The sequence below is a fragment of the Leptonotus elevatus genome, chromosome 13, assembly GCF_054856555.1.
Source record: "Leptonotus elevatus isolate MCC_2025b chromosome 13, RoL_Lele_1.0, whole genome shotgun sequence".
Lineage (NCBI taxonomy): Eukaryota > Metazoa > Chordata > Actinopteri > Syngnathiformes > Syngnathidae > Leptonotus > Leptonotus elevatus.
Window position 1 is genome coordinate 13085952 of NC_141251.1, and position 22022 is coordinate 13107973.

Sequence of the window (22022 nt, forward strand, 5' to 3'; positions counted from 1 at the left end):
TAGGAAATCATTCTGAAGCAGAGTGCTGGTTGTTTTCCTAAGACATCAATCATGAACCTGTGGAATATTTTTTTTTTGGGGGGGGGGGGGGGTCATATATATATAGTTTGGTTCAAATGTAGTTTGACAGCGAAAGTGAGCTCATGGATTATATTTTGTGTGAGTGTGTATATCACTTTTGAACTCCTGCAACCATCAGTTTGCCTCTACAAAATGTTCATAAATAACAAGCATGCTTAACATTTAACTACTATTAGATGAAATGTCTTTGTTTTGTTTTGTTCTGGATGTTGCCTTGAATATCCGCTCGTACAATTAGGCTGACATTTAAACAAACTCTTGTCCCTTGAGATTCAACCTCCTTTCATAGCGAGATAGAAAAGTCCCATCTGCATGCGTTCCAGTCGCCGGCTTGGATAAAGAAACACTACAACCCCCCCCCCCCCCCTCCTCCTCCCCTCATCATTTTGTTGTCTTCTTGGTGAAGTGAGCGAGAAACGAGGGAATCGCATGCAGATGAAAGCTCTCATTTGTGCTTGAGTGCTTCTTCAGGAGATGAACTTATTTAATTTGCCTAAACGCCAGCCAACACTGATGTAAAAGGTTTAAATTACCAACACTCTTTTAATGTGTCCACCTACACGCTTCGCTAATGTGTCTATTCACAAGTCGAATTCAGCCTTTTTAGCTGTGCCTGCCTTCTCGTGAATAGACCATTTTAAATAGTGTTGCATTCACGGTGTTGTTTGCCATGCGATGAACGGACTCATTTGCAGGTGAAGGAGAAAGTGGAAGAAAAGGAGTTGGACTGTGTGAACAACATGTCAAATGGGAAGATTGTCATTATCAACTATCTCTTTTTCTCACACAAATCAGTAATTGCCTGTGAAGCCAATTGATACAACAATGAGAACCAAAAGACTCCATCAAAAAAAGAAGCAAAGTAACTCAAGTTGATACTGAAATGGAGACACATAAATGGTTAAGGGTTCACTTAGGGTGGAGCGGTTCACTCCTCTTGACGTTTTCGTTGCGGGCATCGTGGGTTCAAGATAGGCTTCGGCTCCTTGGACAGAACAAGCGTTATTAAAGCTGCAAATGGTTGATGACAAGTTCAGGGTGTTTTCAACCTATCAAAAAGTCAAGTAGAAGAGAGTCCAGTTCACACACGACCCGAATGAGGAGAATGAAATGGATGGTGGATGGTTTCTGTTTTGGTGTGAGTATGTGACATTGAACTTTATGTTTCAAAGATAGCAATGGTCAAACTGCACCATCGTTTTTAGTAATCATTTTTAACCCTACAAAGCCTGAACCATGAGATTTATGAGAGAAAATTCTGATTCTTTGTAAATAGAGTATTTATTGGTCCTTTTGAACAAACAAGCAAACAATTTTTTGAAAATCAACTTCCACATGTAACTTTGGATTTGTGTCATATTTGATACATCTGGTCACAATGCTTTAAATTTGTACATTTATAACTGTCATTAGTATTTCCTAAAATCAGAAAGAACATTTTCCACTATTAATGAGGTGTCTCTCCTTTCTCAATTGGGGCGATCTTGCAAGGTCGCTGGAAAGGCCATCAGATGGGGGATACTGCCCCCTAATGGATTATCTGTGCAATGCGTGTGTCAGATCATATATGTCAAGAGTTTTAATGGGACAAAATATATTATACTCATGAATTAGACGGCTCAAAATGTCTTGTATTTAATATGATACGTTTGGCTTCATAGGGTTAAAATTTTGAAGAGACTTTCTGCTCCGCGGCATATACCCCATTACGTTGTCCGCGCGTCGCGGCCCGAACGGGTTATTCCAATCGAGCACAAATGAGCATTCAACGGGAGTACGTTTTTCCGCCACGAATGTAAACGTAGTCACGGTTCTATTTTTCAGTTTTCTAATACAGCCTTGCTGCTCTTTGACCTATCCAAATTGAACAACGCCTTCCCCTTCCAAGCCCGATTGAATACCCATAAAGCGTGTTGATTGACCACCATTTGAACAATTTTTGTAGTCATGCAGAACGTTCCGCACTGCTGTCAGTCATCCTCATCCATCCATGTGTGGAGCTCTCCAGGGGGGAGGAAATCATTTATTCATGGCACCCAAAGCAGCCTTGCTGACCGTTTATGACTCCCAGGAATGAGGAGGTAATATTAGACACACAATCACAACTTTCATTCCCACTCTCCTCTCCATGCTTTCTTTCGAACCTCGCGTGTGACATCAGGTCACATGAAATAATCCATTAAAAGACTTCATCGCTTGTCAATGCAATGCTTCTCGAGAGTGAATCGCGTTGTTTTTACTTAAGCCCACTCGACTCCTACCGCAGTCATATGGAAGAGCTTCTCCGACCGAGTGTGTGCGGTTGTGTGATAATGGACTCGCTGAGTGACAGACGTAAAGAGGATCTCAAATGAGCTCGCGCAGCGCACGTCTGCAGTCACACCCAACTCCTAAACACTTTTCCCCGTATGATACATGAAGGCTGAAAACAGCGAATACTTAATTATTCCTTCTTATCCCAAATGGGATGCGACGAGGCAGACGGGAACGAGTGAATGCTGGTAAAAATATGCGCGGGCACATGTTGCTCTGGGTGCATTGACATGCATATTAAGCAGGCTGTTTTAATGTCTATACATCAAGTGTGGTCAAGTCACGTGTCACAGTACGTTATCAAACCTAACAGCTGTCTTCTGAGGCCTATTGATGCATTCAAATACACTTACATATACTTTTATGTCATTATGATCAGTGATACTTTATCACAAAATTTAGTAGAACGTATTGTAGCCACACGTGGAATGATTCTGTAATATCGTACTTTTTCGCGGAGTTCACGATGCACGCAAACATTTTTGGTCACAAATTTAATTCTTACCTTTTACATGTATTTATTGTATTATTTATTGCTGATACTTATACAATAAAAAATAATGTATTATATAAACAACATACCATATCTTAAAAAAAAAAACTTTAAATATTTACCATATTTAAATTTGGACATTTTTGGCTATTTTCTAACATCCCAAACTTAAGAGTGACATGTCCTAATTTAAAAGTCCTCTAAAAAGTCCACCCAAATATCAACATGAGTGTGGGAAGTGCTTCTCAATTATTTGAAGAAAATATTTTGCACCTCACAACTCTCTGCTGTGACTATAAATAGAATCATGTTTATAAAACTGCTAAGCTTCCATGTGTGACAATGAGTGAGTGCCACGGCCACCTACTGTAGTGAATGTGCAATTGCACTTTGTGTGTGTGTGTGGGGGGTGGGGTGGGGTGGGGGGTAACGGGGGTTATTGGGGTCACACTCGAAGATCTCCCCCACCACCTCTAATTTGATAATACAGGATATTTTTATATTACCACCATGTATTTGTATGTGAACATGTGAATATAAAAATGAAAATTAAATACTAATTTTACTCTATATTACATTCTACAAAAAAAAAAAACACTTAATCCAGGACTTTTATCATCAATGTAATTTGCAATTAACATATATAAAAGTATGAAAAGAAAAAGATTTATAAAAAAAAGCTCCATCCCTGTTAAGCACAGTCTGATGATAAATAAACCAAATCTTGGAAGGGGTGGGCGGGGCTGATGGGTTTATCGGTTCCCACACAAACAACAGCATGCTTGCTCTCACTCGAGTGGAGAGAATCAAACCATGAGAGAATACATATGATTGGTGTGGGGTTTTGATGAGTGATTGTGTTGGACTTAAGTCAGCTCTTCTGCTGCTGCGTCACATGCATTTGATCACACTTGCTCAGAGGAGCAAAACAAAATAGCTTTTAGATATCGATGCACACCATCTTGAGAATTCTACCCTGCACACAGAGCGCTCACCACTGAAGAGAATGTCAGCTTTAATAAGACACGAAACAGACACAGGCAGGGGTTGAAGGAGTTCAGGCATAAGTTGCAGCAAAACAGCAGCCATGTCCATAGCAACCAGCCTGGAATTCACTCAAGGTTTTCTGATTTGGCTGCTGCTGCTGGATGTAAAAAAAACAAAAAAGGAAAAAAAGAAACACAACCCGTGTGTCGTGCAGCAACGCATTCATGATCATAGTGCTGAAAAGTTTATTTTTTACAGAATGTTTGTGTTTTGTCGTTTGTGTGATGGCTTTAATGAAAAACATGTATTCCGCCGCTTATCCTTATTAGTGACACCCTGTAGATGGCGCTATTCCTCTGCTCACAGGTTTTAGAGGAAAGCTGAATTGGCAACTGAAGACAGCAAGACCTCAAATCTTGACACATTCTTGAAGATCTTTTTTTATTTAATAGATATAAATGTGAATTTGTGCCGGAGTGCAATGGATAAAGGCTGAGAAAAGCATACAAACATCTTTTAAATGGAATCGCAATATGTTGCATCACAAGTCGACGATTTGAGGTTCTCTCTGAGCGGTGGCGGCTCGATGAATAAGAGCCACGTGTCTCTTAAGCACTCCAAACATCCACATGCTTTAAAGATGGACTTCAGCAAAACACTCAGTTGGTTAAAAAGCAAATGGCGTTCCATTTATATCGCGCCGTGCTGACTTCAAGGTACTCAAAAGGCTTTTAAAATGTCGCCTCATTCACGCAATGATGATAGCGTACGTGGCCATGGTTGGAAATAAAATGTCTGCAGCACACAAAGACCCTGAGCCAGGCCTGGAATATTTCACATTGAGAAGCAAACACTACAATTTCCTGCGGAGTGGCATCATGATAGTCACCCCTGGCCAGAAAACCCGATTCAAGTGTTTATTAAAACATGAACAGCTGCAGCGTGATTCGAACACGCTTCCGACACAGCGAGGACAAAGGCAGGACGCGGGTTGGAGTTTCTTCGTCTTGGTTTTTTGCGATACCATGAGCATTTTCTTGGATGCAAGGCGTGCAGGTTTGTCAGGTGCGGTGAGTGACGAGGAGGTGTGGTCAGTGGTTCCGGCTGACGCGCTGCTCAGCATTGGACTCCGTTTCGGCCTCTTGATGCATGCGGCTGAGGAGTTCCACCAGGCTCTCCAGCTGCGGGTTTCCCCCACACTCCCGGATCAGACGGTAAGACTCGGCTTCCAGCTCCCGCAGAGTCTGACGGGTGTATGCGAACGAGCCCACCTTCTCCAGGTAGTCCACGCAGTAGCGCTTGATGTCCAAGTTGTCTGTGCGCTGTCTGAGGATGTTCTGCACCTGGGTGCTCTCCGGGCGCGACCAGATGGCGTGAATGGTGGGGAAGGAGAACTTGCCCTCCGTCAGGTCCTCACAGAAACTCTTGTTCTCGCTGTACTCGCGCGAGCTCAGGTTGGCGTAGTCGTCGCGGATCTGGAAGAAGAGGCCCAGCGTGTCCAGGAGGGGCTTCAAGTCCTGCTTCCAGTCTGAGAAGAGCTGCATCAGGCCCACGGCCAGGCCGAAGAGACCCCCGGTTTTCTGCAGCACCATGTTGCGGTACTCCTTCTCGGTGGGGCAGGTGTACGTGTCCCTCCAGTGGATGTCCAGGCCCTGGCCGCGGTGCAGCTCCAGCAGCTGCCGGGTGAACACGCGCACGGCTTCGGGGTTGTTCAGCGTCAACACCTTCTCCAAACCCAGGAAGTACACATAGTTGGCAGAGTTGATGACCGAGGGAATGCCGTAGATGCTGTGGGCCACGGGGAAGCCGCGCCGCAGGTTGGAGCTGTCCTCAATGTCGTCTATGAGCAAGCTGGCGTTGTGCAACATCTCGGTCACTTCGATGATCACCTGAATTAGGAATACAACGCAAACTTAAATAAGTTGCGGCTTTATTCATGCGACTTGGCGCATAGAGGCACATTGTTGATGCGCTTCAACTTGAATACAGCAGAGGGCGCCATGTTTTCATGTTCTCTCACTCAAGGTCTGACACGTCAAATGGTGACGTGAATGAATTACACGTCGACACGTCTGTAAATGGATGCCGGACTAAACACCTCATCACCTCCTAAAAAAAACATTCTATTTAGCATTAGAAGACAAAAGGTGTCAGAAAAATACAAATATGAGAGTGAGAATTCTGCAATATGGTCTGTGTGCTCCCACTAGTCTAAACACGGTATTTTGATGAATGTTTTCATTTGTGTTAACATTAATTAAGCAGAAAAACCCACCTGTTTTGATTTTGTTTTTTTATATCCATCTCATTTAGCCTTGAACTGACACACAGGTGGCTGAAAATGACATCACAGTGCCTAAAAGGCTGGTGGTGGGAATGAGAGCTGTTTGCACAAAGAGAGGCTCAGCGGGTCAGGCAGCTGGCGACGACCGCCTAAAACACAACCCCTCACGAACCCTGAAACCTTAGTGAGCCACTTTACACATTACTGTATGCTCTTGGACTGGGGTTCTCAAAGTTTTGGGCCCAAAGGACCCCTTAGATGCAGGGAAGAGAACGTTTCCAAGCACTCCCTCACTCTTGACGCCAATTAAACATAACCATTAGGGGTGGGAATCTTTGAATGGCTCACGATTCTATTCCGATTTTTGGGTGTGCGACTCGATTCAGAATCAATTTTCGATTAAGAGTGATTTTTGATTCTAAATGATTTGATTGACAATGATTTTTGCTTCAATTTATAGATGTTCAAGGAATCGTAATGATCTACTCCAGTCTGACTCGCTAATGCTAATTAGTGCGCTACTTGCGGCACTTTTATCACTCAAAAAAACATCTCTACGCTGCAAAAAAACAACTTTTATTGGAATAACTTGATTGTGACTTTTTCCTTCTACTCTCTAATGTGGCTACAACTTAAGTGTATCAGATCACGTGGAACCACACTGCCCCTAAGTGGCCAAATCGGGTACAACATGGACAGCGCTCCCAATAAAGGCACACGTAAACAAAGGGAAGACAGTATAAAATAATTTAAATAAAATCGATTCTGAATCGTACTAAATGAGAATCGCGATTCTTATAAGAATCGATTTTTTTGGCACACCCCTAATAACCATGTGTGTTTTTTCTTTCAACCTTTATATTAGAAAAGAGTAAGAAAGCACTAGAAATGCTCATTACATGCGGGCATGTCACATTTATGTGCTATCACAATCATTTCAGAGCTTTTAACTGGCTCAATTTGGTTTTGTAGGTTTTATTGGCACACTTGTGTCTATATGGAGGTATGCCTCCTTTTTTAAAATTTTTATTATACATTGTTTTTGTTATAAATTATTTTGCAGACAATAGTTTGACAACCACTTCTCTAGTATAACTTAAAACGGAACATGTTGAATTGTCAATCACACCATTGGTGTAATCTTTGAGTGACAGTCAGTTGCCTCCAATTAGTCAAGTGACATTGGCTTAGAAATGGCAAATGCCGTCACAGCAAATTCAAAATTTCCATCAATAACGGTTCTAAGATAAGAGCGGCAGCAACAATTGCTATGGAATGCGTTTAGTCAGACTGCCATTGCCAAAGTGACGCGTGCCTTCACTGATTCGCAAGTCTTCATTGATTAGCACCACACTTTGCCGACTGTGGACGTCACAGTTTGCAAAAGCCACAAACAGTGATCTATTAACAATGCAGACATGTCTTCGCCTCAAACAAATGCATTCAAGGCAATTTAGTTTGGGGCAGTCAGTTGTGAGCAGGCTGGGTTTTTTTTTTTCATTTAGGGAGGCTGCACAAGCAGAGTCGTACCAGACGAGGCAGCGGATGGAACGGATCATGCCCTTCGCCTCGGACCGAGACAGTACAGGAGGGTCCTGTGTTCTGTTCATACAACAATCAAATGCAAAAACAATAAGTACAGCACTAACTATGCCTTCTCTACTCGCGCTGCTTGATGGCATAATCTTATGCCACTACGCAAACTAGTTTTGTGCGATTTTGTATGCGAACAACCATAACGAAATGACTGCCCGCTATATTCCGGGAAAGAATAAACTAGCTGTTTGGTCCATTTCAGGGCCCACTGCAATACAATCGGACTCAAGTCAAGTGGAACTTGCAATGTTCCACTTGACGAAGTAAAAATGGATATTTTTTGTTATTGACCCATCCAGCATTTAGGAGTAGCCACACGTTATGTGACTGCCACTCACTTCTTAGTGATGTCTTACAGAGGCTCTGACTCTGAATTTGTCACATGAAATGTGCAAGAGGCACTTAGCTCAAAACAACAGAAATAAGGGAGTAATTGGTAGTTTGATGTATGCCATAGAAAATATTGATTCTGAAAGGAAAGGTTTTCTGTTTGGAATGGATTCATTTGTTGAGCACTGTATGCGGCCATTGAAATACACAACATTGTGACGCTAATAACCATTCTACAACGCGCCAGCGAGAACAGAACAAGGGCAACGTCGCAACGTGCTGCGCAAGAGGCACACATTACACATTATGTACTGCCGATGTCCAAATGAATGACACAGTACACCGATGTCACTCCCTTCATCTATCTGAAGGCACACTTTTTTCCATGGCGGCGCCTTCTTGGCAGCGAAGCGCTAATGATGCCGAGAGGAGTGCTCTCAGTCTGCGTGATGGGTTCAGCAGGAGTTTACCGAGCGCCACGCAAAGAGGGGGTGGGAGGGGGGGGGGGGGCGTGCTGTGCCATAATTCACCGAAATTGGAATCATAAGCTTTGTGGCAGAGGACTTAAGTCAGATTTGTTTAGAATATGAACATGTGGAGGTCACATGGAGTGCAAACAGAAAAGGATGTATGAAGTGGGACACACGTTAGGTTACATATGAGGCAGCATGATGTGAGTTTCTGCGTCTAATAAAATAATAATAAATAATAAAGAATAATCTTACCAACATTCCAGGACAACTATGCGTGCAAATATGCAAAACTGCAGTTCAGTGTGCAATGATCAACTGCTTTTATGTTTTTCTCTTTATTTTTGTTGTGCCACCACAGAACTAAAAGAGGTAGTAACGTATGGTGATGGACCACAAATTGGAATATGCTGCTAAGTTCTACACACGTTTCTGTCATGGCTGCTCGGGACAACATGGCGAAAGGGGCAAGTCAGTGTAAAAATAAAAAGAAAAAAAGAAACCAGTCAGCTGTTAAGTCTTAACAAGTTCACATTTGTTTGTTTTTAAGTTTTAATAGATAACATTTAACTTCTACATTTATATGACCATTAAAGAGTTGTTTGGGGAGGGGGAGGGGTGGTAATTGAAAAAACAAATGTTATTAACACTGTTTAACTCATTCACTGCCATTGACGGCTATAGATGTCAAAAATTAATTTTAACTATTTCTATTATTTTTATTTTTTTTTCATTTTTGTGAACAAGAGTATAAAAACCTAGAATTTTATTATTGTACATTTAGAACATACAAAATTTGTGATTAATCTTAAATTAACTATTGAAGTCCTGCCATTAATTACGATTACAATTTTAATTGCCTGATGCTCCAAATTTGTAATCTTTTCTTTTTCTTTTTGATTCATTCACTGCCATTAACGGCTATAAATGTCAAAAAATTATTTGAACTATTTATATTAGTTTAACATTTTTTTCCACTTTTGTTAACAAGAGTATGAAAACCTTTAGTACAGATGTCAAATTTGTGATCATCCTGAGTTAACTGGTAAAGTTATGCAATTAATTACGATTACAAATTCTCATCGCCTGACGCCCCAATGTATTTTTATCTTGAATTTTTTTTCAAAAACAAAAAAAGAAGAAAAGATTATTGAAAATTAGGGGCGTCAGGTGATTAAAATTAATTGTAACTAATTACGTGACTTCCCTCATTAACTCACGATTTAATTTCTTTTTTAAGATGATTAAAAATTAGGCGTCAATGGCAATGAATGAGTTAACAGGTTAAGCTATTTTCAAATCTAAACAAAGGAGAGGTTGACCAACCCACACTGACTGTGTTTGATATGTGAGGGACGAGCTAGTGTAAATAAATGTAAGGCAAGTCCTCACAACAGAAACAATACATGCAAAGCTCAAGCGCACCCCCTGTTGGACGGATGGGAAACTGACGTACATGAAGATTTTATGAGGTCACACAAAACAGTTTTGAACCGCAAGCTTAACCGCGTCTGACAGGCAACGCACTTCTGCCCGCTGTAAGATTAAGAGAGTCGATCTCCACGTTTGTGTCACACGTTTCACTGGCAGTGGGCTGAGCACTAGTTTTTAATTACTGCCACTGCAAAGATGATAGCAAAATGGTTGTGCTAAAAAAAACCCGAATGAATCCTAAGTAGCTCATCCAAATGTAATTTAAAGAAAAACTAAAGCGTCTGATTGACTTGCAAGCCTTAAGATGACATTGAAGCGAGTCATTACCAGCAATTCATGATCCAAAATACATTCAAAAAGTACTGTAATTCTCCTTTCCTTAAATGCCGTCCCTAAATTGTATACAACTTACAACAGCTGTAAGTTAAGAGACGTATCTTGTATGTGTGTTTGAACCCAACCTTGAAATACAACAAAAGCAACATTTTCATAATTTGTTAAAGGATTATCTTGTGCCATAATGTCAGACGGCTGTTCATAAAGACCTCTTTGGTGCTTTAGCTGCTAGGTTGTGTCAGGTTTCATATAAAAAAATAAACCCAAATATTGACACTGTGGCTCGATTTCCAGCAACCCTGCTGTAGTTGTTATCCACAAAACATGCACTAATCAGCCTCTGGGCAATACAAAGCGAGTCAAGGGTAGAATAAATCTGACTTTGCCGGCTGATTGTGGCATGTGACGCACTTAACTGTGAAGCTAGCATTGATTCTTACTTTAATTAACATATCCAAATGTGTCCAATAAGTAATAAGATAGAATTGTGTTTCTTTCTTAGGTTCAGCTTTGTATGTCACCGCTCACACTGCTACTTGTCCTACAGAAATGACTCTCATGATGTTAACGGATTTGGGCTGAGATGAAGTTTATGACCAAATATAAACTGCTTCTCAATTGTGCAAGCGCACCATCTGCATTGCTCTTCGTCGTCACGGACACATACAGTACGAGTACGGCTCTGTATTATGCGTCTGGGTTTACGGTGGCCAGCATATGGTGGCTTTTGTACTGCCAACATAACATAACATGATTATTTTGACTATTTTATGTATATTTAAAAGATGTCTTGTCGATTGGGCAATTACTGTAAGTATTTTGTTCCAACTACTCACCTGCAGTTTGTCTTCTGGAACATTGAGCCAGTGATTGAATGCTTGAGCAAGTTTTGTCCGCACTTGTTTTCCTGAGGAGACAATAATGAAAACTGTATGGATTATTTGAATCTCTTTGATATGAATGTCAACCAGCTAAGAAAACGGGGGGTGGCTGGTGTTTAATTTATATTCTGGATTGATTAGTATGTGTTGTACAGTAACCCACTCGTTTTAATTGCAGGTGTGGAGTACTTTGAATGCAACATTAACTGGTAGGTGGTAGCAGCAGGACCCCGGGAAAAAAAAAAATCAATATTAGATGAATCATATAATTTTATACAGAATTTATCTGACTGAACATTTTGTTCCAGGACTCACTTAATATATTAAAGCTCCAACACACAGTGACGGTTGTGTTCTTGAAGATGGACAGGAACTCACCTGGCAGTTGTAACAAGTATTTGTATGGCTCCAGGAGAATTCGCTCTGAGGCCGCTTCTGGCTCACCGTCCATCACTTCAAAAGTATTTGAAGTCTTGTTGTGAGAAGAAAAAGAGAAAGATATTCTTGAAAATGGGGGGGGGGGGGGGGTATTTTGGTCAAATGTGCATTAACCTGAATGATGGTGAATGATGGTGCTCTTGTTGAGCATCTAGCGTATTTGGCCATTGCAGCATAATGATTACATATCAGATGTGAACACCACTTATGATATTTTATTTATTTATAATTTAGTAGGCCTACTTACACTCACCACATACTCCTAATCAGAACAAATTACAAAAAAAATATTTAATGATTGATTGAATACTTGGAAAAATGCAACGGATGGATACTAACTGATCACATGACTGGATGTGTTTTGTCAACAAGAAAGAATGCATCAAGAAAAGCAGCACAGTTCTCAAATGATTTAATAGAAACACTTTAAGAAAATAGAAATGACTCGATGAGTCATTTACCATCAGTGGACGATCAGAGTACAAAATCAAAAAAACAATACAAAGACATCCAGCAGTATATAATATTTTCCTTGTGTAATGATTACTTCGAGAAAGGCAAAACGGGTTAAATATAAGAAAACGTCTGAATTCAGAATCTCATTCAAGACTAGAGTATTTTAAGAACATACTTCCTATTTAAAATAGGGTTTTACGGCTTATACTGACCTGTTCAGAGTTGCAGGTGAGCTAGAGTGTTGAAAAGTCACGACTGTAATTTAAAAAGTGTAGCCGTGTAGTCTTCAGCTCTACCTACCTTGGTTGTCTCTGTGATATCCGAATGGTGACTAGCCGTTCCTGTTAGCCGCCCGGCTAGTTGACTTGTGTTAGCATGCTAACACAAACGAGCCGCTAACGCGCATTTCTGTGTGGTTTTAAAAGCAATACTTTGGTCGAATGGGGTATAGACGACAGAATTACCAAGTTCGGTAAATGATATCATTGTAGTAATCCACAATACTAGCCAACTCATGGGATGTTGTGCTGTGCTTGCTCCGGAACTAGTGGGTAGATAACGCCTGCTGTCAGAATAGTTAGCTTGCTGAAGCTACATTTATATTCGCGTCGAGCTCAGTGTGTATTGTTTATATACCACACCATTGCCCGATAGCGACATCTGGACTGTACTTGACAAGGAAGTAAAAAGAATAACGAATCGGGACACATGTTACATTAAAACGAACGCACCCAGTTATTATAAACATGGGTGTTGTAGTTTTCTTTATTTTCTGTATTGAGTCGAGTAACCAGTAGGTACGTTTATTTCGTATGGATTGCCTTGGATATTTTTTTTTCCTCCACTATAAACCAATCATTGAGAAGTAAGGCGTTTCCTATGGCGTTATTATCCAATTGCATTGCGCAGGAATGGCAGGGCGTGATCAACGTGCCCGTCAATCATACTCAGAAGGCTGGGGGTGGGGGGATCTGAGAAAGAGGCAGGCTGGAGAAGCTTCTCAACAAGGCAAACAGCACAGCAGTGCTCTGCGAAAACGACTTTATCTAGCCGTGTTCAACATCAACCTGGGGCCGACGAGCGACGGCCAAACCTCCCATAGTCACCACTTAAATGTTCCTATGGATTACTAGCACACTTTCGTCGAAAAACGGACGCGATTCTCAACTTGACAGCGCAGGTAAGACTGCTGTTGTTCGACAAAAGCCATGGCTTATTTTGAACATCTTTGACTAGCTCGCTGCCCTGCTTTATATTCTAACTAGCCAGACTGCGTGTTCGCTAACTTGTTTACTGGCGATGCAGTGTGTCTTTGCACGATCTACAAGGGAATGAATGAATCCACCGGGATAATGGCCGAAAAACAACTCTGGTCAGCTCGATCGCAAAGTTATGCAGTAAACAAACAACCATAAGGCGAGTGAGACGGTTCTTTCGATGTTGAATAGTTCCAAGGCTGCCGGGGGGAGCACCAGCGTTTTGTGTTGTTGAGCGGAGGAATCCTCGTCGTCGAGCGTAGTCTCATAGGCGTCAAAGTGATTTTACACGACACACTAAGGGCGAAGCTTGGCGTCGATGCAGTGATTAAACGACATTTTTTTTCACCCCGTCGTGGCTGTCAGTTGCAGTGCCACACCAGTTCTTCCGAAGTCGCGACAGAATGGGCCACCTTTTATTTAATGAAAAACGAAAGTCCCCTCTCACGATGATGTTTCCCCCCTTTGGATTTGTTCCTGTTTAGCCGCGTCCTTGGTGGTATTTTGACAAAGCAAGCTCGATGTTTCCTTAGAAGATATTCGAGGCTGACCGGTCACTCACTCACTCACTCACTCACTCACTCACTTGTATCGGGCACTAGGAGCTGCTTGTCTGGGGCGGATGACTCCATGTCCTCGGCGTATGTCGGATAAACACGGCGACCTCGGTTCCCTCTTCTAACAATACGACATTAATGTTATTAGCGCTACTATGTCAAGTCGCCATTAGGCTGACCTTGTTGCGAACCGTTTGTCGGGCTTGCTCCTTTGTCAGCAAGCGAGTAGTGTGCAGACATGTCGCTCGAAAAAAAAAAAAAGGAGCTCATTCCGCGAAAGTGACTTTTTAATTGGATGCCTGGCCGCTCGCACTTTGACCAACTTGACGCTTTTAGCGTCTCTTTTTCAACACGACACGGCTGACACGGCTGTAAATGTTCGGCTCGGTGACAAGCGAGTGTTATCACGGCTCTATTTTCGCTATCGAGCGAGTCGCTGAGTCGGCGGAGGAAGGAAACGGGAAGCGCCACGGAGCGGTTTGCATTTAAAAGCCATATCATTCGTGTTGGTGTTTAAAGGCTCTCCGCCTGATTAGTGCGGGTGGATTGGATGCGCTGCTTGCGTACACGTCCAAATGAAGTGCTGTGGTTGTTTGTATCCGACTGTCAGCCACAGAAATGGCGTCATCCGCTGCTCTAGTGTTGGGAGTCGGTGCGGTGCAGGCAGACTGCACGCTGCCCCCACCGTGTGTGTGTGTGTGTGTGTGTGTGTGTGTGTGTGTGTGTGTGTGTGTGTGTGTGTGTGTGTGTGTGTGTGTGTGTGTGTGTGTGTGTGTGTGTGTGTGTGTGTGTGTGTGTGTGTGTGTGTGTGTGTGTGTGTGTGTGTGTGTGTGTGTGTGTGTGTGTGTGTGTGAGAGAGAGAGCATACAGAGTGTGTACGTGTGTTTGTTTGACCCAAAACTACAGTACTACATCGCCGTTGCATTTGCGCAGACCAATAAGGTTATATGTGCCCTTCGCTCAACAAGGCAAACTGACGGATTATAACACACACACAGGCCATTACATAAACGGCTTTAGGCAACTCGGTATGAGAGTGATCATCCTGCCACGGCTTACTTTGCAACACGGATACACAGTATTGTTGGGAACGTGTGTTTTTGTATGTGGAGCCGAACCGCTAATCTGAAGAAGGAGAACGTGCACGCGAGGTGTTGGGATGTTTGCATGCTGCCCAGGTTTTTGCCAAGCAAAAGAATGATGTCATCACAAAACTCGCTGAAGTTGACATGCCTAATGTCGTTTTGAATCCTTTTCAGCCTCTGATCCGCTACTCTGGTCACTTAAAGGACTCTGAGAGAGATGAAGGTAGGCTCTTTTCACTTTTTCATGCACGTTTCTTTCACTTGAATGCCATTTTATTTCTGTTTTTCATTGCATTGTCAGTCTTTTGTGCGTGTGTGTGTTTTAACTACTGGGAAAATCAGGGATTGTACACTCGAGTTGTTAGGGTAGAACCTTCAAAGTCATTCTTATTCTGTGATGTTGTTACCCCTGCCCTGCAATTCGCCCAAAGTCAACTGGGATGGGCTCCAGTTTGACCCTAATGAGGACAAGCGATTGGTAGGACGGATACGTTTAACCGCAAATGAGAACATTTAATTGATCCTGTTGTATATTTGTGTTGCACACCTAAGAGAACCAGAGCTCAGCTTAGTTTTGGGTGTCTTGCGCAAAGGCACATCAGCAGTAGTCGGGGAGCAGACGAGAATCTCTTTCACGGGCTGCAATTTCCTTTTGTCTGCAGCGGGACTTGAAATGTGATACACCAGTACTGGTTTCCAAAGCTCAAGTCCCAAATGAACTGAACTGTCATTTATTAAATGACATTTTAACATTGTTAACGCTCATATGAGTATAAGCAGAAGTTAACAAGGCTGTTATGAATGCGTTGGAAACAATAGAGCACTCTTGAAACCATCTTTAATGACTGATGGGGAAAGGTGTTAAGTGTCATGTCACTAATGTACCTCATGCATTTCATATTTTAATAATAACTGTGACACAAGTTTAAATGGCATCAACCGCCAATGTGATGTTAAACGTTTAAAGATCTGCTCAGTCATCCACATAGATACTGAAAAAACATTGACACCACTTGAATATTAGTATTTTTAAATGGGTGGCCTCTTACTTCATGTAACGTAATTGGATTTTACAAGCCTTTACATGTTAAAAGTTGAGGTTTCACTTTTGCAAATCTGTTATACAGTACAGGCATAATTAGAATTTTCACTAAATGGCATTGTAAAAAAAAATGGAATGCGTGTGTTTGTTTAGTGTGATCATGCTTTTTAAAGCGACGCAATCGAGTGATATGTTTACTTAAAAGAAAAGTCAAGTCAAAAATTGTCAATGTGTTCCATGCGCCCCTTCTAGTCTAAACACAAGATTCGGAATAACATTGCATTTGTGTGAAGAAAGTTTCCAAATCTACCAGATTTTATTCATGAGAGAGGGCGGCCATTTTGCCACTTGCTGTCGACTGAAAAATGACATCACGGTTGCTCAGTGCTCAGTAAGCAACCAATTGCAGCTCAGCTTGACCGTCACATGACCAAACTCAAATAGAGGTGAGCCGCGATTGGTTACCTGAGCATTGAGCAACTGTGATGTCATTTTCAGTCGACAACAAGTGGCAAAATGGCCGCCACCTGACATGGATAAAATGTGGTGGATGGATCTGGACGCTTATTTCATATTCCACAAATGCAATATTAGTCAGAATTGCATGTTTAGGCTAGTGGGGTGCATAGAACATATTATTGTAAATGACATTTTTGAATTGACTTCCCCTTTAAGGCCTACATGAGTTTCGCGTTGTGAGAGTTTTAATATAGGAATTAACTCTTCTAAATCCAAGGCGATTGGATTATACTGCACCTAGTAAAACATAACAAAGTAGCAAATTTCACAGTGTTGTTAAATCCCCAAAACGTGAGTGTTGCCATTTTGGGGGTGCGTTCTGATGCAACACACGCTGATACACATAAACAAATAATTTGTGCACAAACCTGACAGATGTAGTGTGGTACTGTATACATGTCAAGCCAGTTGTTTTTCATTTTTTGGGGGGAGACAACACCGATTTTGCAAGTTGGAAGATGGGTAAGGAATGTCTTCAGCTTTGATCTCCCCTGGAAAGAGACCTCAAGTGTTGACATTTGTTAAATGTGATTATTTTGAGCATGAAAACCATCAATTCATGTTGATTTAAGGGTAATGTTGCAGTGCAAAGCACCATTTAGGGAAAATACATAATTAAATTTGGGATACAGATCATTTTTTCCCCATTCTTATTTTCCTGGAGTGTCTCGCCCAGATTTTTATTTTTTATTTTTAACACATGCTCCACTGCACTTTTTTTTGCGGCTAATACCTGTACGTGTTACATCTAGGCATGGTGTGTAATTCCTATTTGAGGGTTAGTCAGCATAAAATTCTGATCTACTCAACAGCTAGCTCTTTAATTACTTCACAGCCCTTAATTAAAAACTCCCTCCATTTCCCACACTGTAAACTTCAGCTGATGACTGTATGTTGTCTGTTGTTTACCCTCATCTCGCTAATCTGAGAAGCTCTACTACCTTGAAAACAGCATGGGAATGCAAATGCATCTCCCCCGTGGTATTTCAGCAGCCTCTCGCCAACCATTCCGACAAAGGCAAATAACGTAGCAGCTGAGTGAGTTGCATTGCATAAGCAGTTATTCCTTTGATACTTGCTAAACGGAGGTCTTGGGAGGATTTCTGACATCTCCCGCCATGCTGTTGATAACGGTTAGAACTACAAGGTTTTGTTCAACTTTTTCCCAACTTGATAGAATCATAGTCTTAATTTACTTAATTTAATGAATGATCAGTTGTATAGTTGCTTAAGTTATATTTGAACAATTTCATAAGAAAAGAAAAAAATACTTTTGGGTAAGCCGTCTAATACATACGGATGAGCGTTCCTACTGCTGACATATTGCATACATATCCAGTTTATATCCACATACGAAAGACGGCTACGATGGATTTGAAAATTCGGAATTGTCCTGTCCACACTGCACGAAAAAATCTGATACGTGTCAGATGTTGGGCAAAAAAAAAATCGTAATTGGGCTGCAAGTGTGAATCTAATTGTAAGCCTAATTAACCCTTCATATCCACCTGTTGCCGTTCATACAACAAAATAAGTTGTCAGTCAATGTCAAAGTGCGGTGGTATGCAAAATCATTGAACTGCAACAACTTGGAGAAAAAAAAAGAAGCAATAATTGATGAGAGTAGCTGTCTGTGTAAACCATAGGTGTCAAACTCCGGTCCTCGAGGGCTGGAGTCCTGCAGGTTTTGGAGGTTTCCCTCTTCCAACACAAGCTGATTCCAATAAGCAGGATCGTTATCAGGCTTATGCAGAGCTTGCTGATGAGCTGATCATATATCAGCTGTGTTGGAGAAGGGAAACAGCCAAAACCTGCAGTATCCCGGCCCCCGAGGACTGGAGTATGACACCTATGGTGTAAACAGTCAGTTTTGTGTGGAGAGTAAAAGAGACATGAGGTGTTCGCTTCAGTTAGTTTTTCGTCAATGAGCACAGTGAAATGCAATCTTCCATCAATGGCTGTGCAAGTAAGTCTCATTTATTCTCTGCAAAATCTAAAAGGAAAAAAAATAATAATTGGAGCAGCAGATTGAGCATACATACCCTCAGAGATTCATAATGAGGTTTTATGGAGACTCTTGTACATTATTCACTCATGTTAGAACTTGCAAAATGATCATTTGCACTTTGCCGTTCCGCTCATGCTTGAGCCAGTATGATGATTAGAAACAAGCCAGAGTTCGTTAAATATTAATTAGAGTGAGTGAAAACAAGTATTATTTTAGTTTATTTATTTAAATCCCCGCCGTTCAATACAGTCATTCATAAAATATATGTCATGTCTAATGTTTAGCTTCCCCTTTGCGGCTTTGCAGGAGGAGCACAAAAGACGCGCTACCCCCTATTTTAATTGTTATTTGAGGTTTTTTTTTGTTTGGACATTTCTCAAGGCACTTTTTGCTGAAACACCGGTCACTAGGTTTGTCGTACACAAAGAGGTGATTCACAGCAGGATTATTATATGTGCTAGCTAGAATGAGAGAGAGTGTAAATCTTTCCTCCTCCCTGCCTCTTATGGACTTCCTTTGTTCTACTTGGTGTAAAAGCATCACCAATGTAGGAAAATACAAAAATTCAGTCTTATACTTGTATTTCAGTCAGAATACTGCAGTTAATTACTGCGAGAGAGCGCTGGTAGCGCAGTGGTACATGCTGCTGCCGTTTGTGGAGATGATACTGAATGGGTTTAAGTCCTAGTTGGCGCCCCCAAATCCAGCCATTTCTTGTCCTAAACCCAGATTAAAAAATAAAAATTACCACACAAAAAAAGTGTGAGTTGCATAAGAAATGGCATCCAGTGTAACAACTTTGCCAAACAAATAATGCAAGTGACTCACTGTGGTGATAGCCAAGTCGCAACAACAAAAACCCTTGTAGTGATAAATAGTTTTGAAATTTAGTGACTAGCGTCTTTGTGTTGATTTTTGTTTAGATTTTATCTGAATCAGATAAATTATCATCAGGATGGATTTATACCACAAGGTTCAAGTGATACAATTCAGCTTTCACTACAAAATGTTTTTTTAGAATAGATTATTCTATCAATTATTCCATCAATTAATTGAATAATCAGATAAAAAATATATATCTTTCATTCAAGTATATCACGTTTTTCTTTTTTTATTGTTGTTAATGTGGTATTGTTTATCGATTTAGGCAATATCACACGGAGAGGGTTTCATGTACTCACTAACCTTTTTTGAAACCGATTACTGGTTCAGTCATTGTTTTCCAAAGTAAAATCAGATGTTTCCAAATCTCTTACATAAAGCAGATTTTTCCAAGTGTCTTACATACTACAGAAATCCGAGAATAATTACGGTTGGGAGGCTGGAATCGGAGGATTGAGACAATTTGAAGTTAAACAATGCTTCTAACAGCAGTGCCTCTGAATGGTTACTTGATTATTAAAATAGTTGTTAATTAATTTGATTACTTGTTGATTAATCAATTTTGACACACCTAATTCAGATTGTATTATTTTAATATAGATATGTGTCATTATAGTGTATTGAGAAAAGTCACATGGAGTTGGATATTCTCAAATCAGAAACAGGCCGCTTCCATATGGGGGTAAATAATCCAGTATTTAGCTGTTTCAGATCACTTTTTTGTTATATCATTAACGTGAGCCCTTTTAGTCATATTTTTTTTAGCCTGTTTCATGAGTTCAGTTAGTGTATACAGCCGTAACAGAAATGTGTCACTTGAAATATACAGTCTAAAAAAAATAATAATAGAATATAGCACTTGGTCAAAGCAGTGCAAATCCAGCCTGAGGCTATGCCTCAATTATCAATGTTTTTTTTAATGCTTAAAATGGCAATACATGAATTAAATTAATCCTCCGTGTGTAAATTGAGAATATTTGTGTGTTTTTAATTCAGCAGTCATTGTATTTCGAAATGTATCACTCCTGAAACCTGCGACCCTTCTCCTATGGTTGGCAGCTTGACCGCAGGGGAAGGCTTGATGTCGGAACTAAAGTCTTTTGTCAGGCCATCTGGCGTGCTGCGTTGTATTATTGTGCGTTCGCTCATAATCTGATCAGTTGTGTCACCACCTCATCATCTGTAAATATTGTTAATTAGATTATAACGATAACACAATCATTGACAACATGGCATTTTACGTCAAGATTTGGAATCTGTGACGTAATCCAATTTGCCCTCATCCACGTGTGGCGATGTGGATTGACTCAAATATTGATACAGCAGATGAGATCCGATGTCAGTGTGTCTCTGACGATAGAATGTGTGATGGATGGCAGACAAACAAGCGTGCAAAGAGATGACTCGTGTTAAAAGTCAAAACAACTGTACTCGTTCTTGAATTGAATAGCAACGCAGAGAGAGAGAGAGAGTGAGAAGGATTATTTATATTAGTGCAGTTGAGCACTTGGCTATTTGTAACACGGCCTAACAGTCAGCGGGAACAGGTGGAACTCCTCCCTGATCATGCAATTAGATCATATTTTGCTTTCCATTACTAAAGGCAAGTGAAGTCAATTTGATCTAAAGATGGTATGAAAAGCAGCAGCTCATTTCCATTTCGGTGCTTATTAAATCCTCCGAGCTATAACAATCAGTACTGACAAGGTACGACACTTATTTCGCCGTTGCCAGAATTCATCATACACTATGCCTTCTCGGGGAAGAATGATTTTCAGAAAATGCCGTAGTGTTTGTTGCAGCAGCAATGTCTGATATGACAGGTTTAAATACTGAATAGGTGCAATTACAAATGCCTGTTTTTGTGAGCCAGACAAGCATATTAAAATGATTTATTGTGCTGTGTGTGGGTACTATTACTACTGTTGGTCTGCTTCTCCTTTCAGTCATCGCAATTTATTTTCTTGCAAATGTGGTTTAAACAAGGTTACACTACACATCATTTTTCTCAGCACGGTTTGGCTTCCATGTCAGTCTCAGGTGTTAAAGATCACTTCATGCCAGGTCCCATTTGTGTGTGTTTAATCAAGCCTGTGTGCCTGCAGATTGTTTTCCACAGCATTCGTAAGGGACCAAAAGGCTTGACTGGATTGCGACTGTTTGCTGTACTCTGACTGCATTCAGAGGGTAGCATACTCAAAACTTCCTTACGACAAAAAAAAGTGTTTGCGGCCATTAATACGGTTGGCAAACGTGTTTGCGACCTTGAACGAACCCTGACACCCTTCAGTGGGATATGGGCTTTAGGTCACTCTTTTTATTTATCTAGGATCTAGGGGTGTTAGAAAAAATCGATTTGGCAATATATCGCGATATTACAGCGCGCAATTCTCGAATCGATTCGATATGCGGCCAAATAGATTTTTAAACATCAATTTTTTATGTGAATATTCAACAAAAGGTCTTACTTAGGGTTAGGATTCACACATTAAGCATGGAAGAATATTATATTAGTGGAAGATTAATCCTTAATATTTTATTTCAGTGCTATTGAAACATGAAACAGACCTGTTT

At 40.9% G+C, this 22022-nt stretch overlaps 2 protein-coding genes across 5 annotated transcripts in view; one reads left to right on the forward strand and one right to left on the reverse strand.

Annotated features, from left to right (window-relative positions):
* Positions 1–4288: 4288 nt before the first annotated feature.
* Positions 4289–12751, reverse strand: ggps1 (geranylgeranyl diphosphate synthase 1). Of its 2 annotated transcripts, none has more exons than XM_086092223.1 (4): positions 12312–12751; positions 11584–11677; positions 11161–11231; positions 4289–5763 (listed from the first exon to the last, which is right to left on the reverse strand). In XM_086092223.1, exons 2-4 carry the CDS (start codon positions 11654–11656, stop codon positions 4966–4968), a joined length of 942 nt encoding a protein of 313 aa, XP_085948349.1. In that variant the 5' UTR covers positions 11657–11677; positions 12312–12751; the 3' UTR covers positions 4289–4965. The 2 variants fall into 2 exon arrangements, with proteins under 2 accessions (XP_085948349.1, XP_085948348.1); XM_086092222.1 differs by having other exon boundaries at positions 12400–12749.
* A 326-nt stretch (positions 12752–13077) lies between these two features.
* The window catches only part of arid4b (AT-rich interaction domain 4B), a 46567-nt gene continuing 37622 nt past the window's right edge, over positions 13078–22022 (forward strand). For all 3 annotated transcript variants that reach the window (XM_086092901.1, XM_086092902.1, XM_086092903.1), the window contains exons 1-2: positions 13078–13279; positions 15172–15220. In XM_086092901.1, the coding sequence (XP_085949027.1) occupies positions 15215–15220 (6 nt within the window). In that variant the 5' untranslated portion in view covers positions 13078–13279; positions 15172–15214. The remainder of the gene's footprint in view (positions 13280–15171; positions 15221–22022) is intronic.

Excerpts from the sequence above, each read along its gene's own strand:
- ggps1 (XM_086092223.1), bottom strand. The coding sequence starts at position 11,656 with ATGGACGGTGAGCCAGAAGCGGCCTCAGAGCGAATTCTCCTGGAGCCA. Across the intron at positions 11,232-11,583 it reads ATACTTGTTACAACTGCCAG|GAAAACAAGTGCGGACAAAA; the intron begins GTGAGTTCCTGT and ends TTGTCTCCTCAG. Across the intron at positions 5,764-11,160 it reads TTCCAGAAGACAAACTGCAG|GTGATCATCGAAGTGACCGA; the intron begins GTGAGTAGTTGG and ends TTCCTAATTCAG.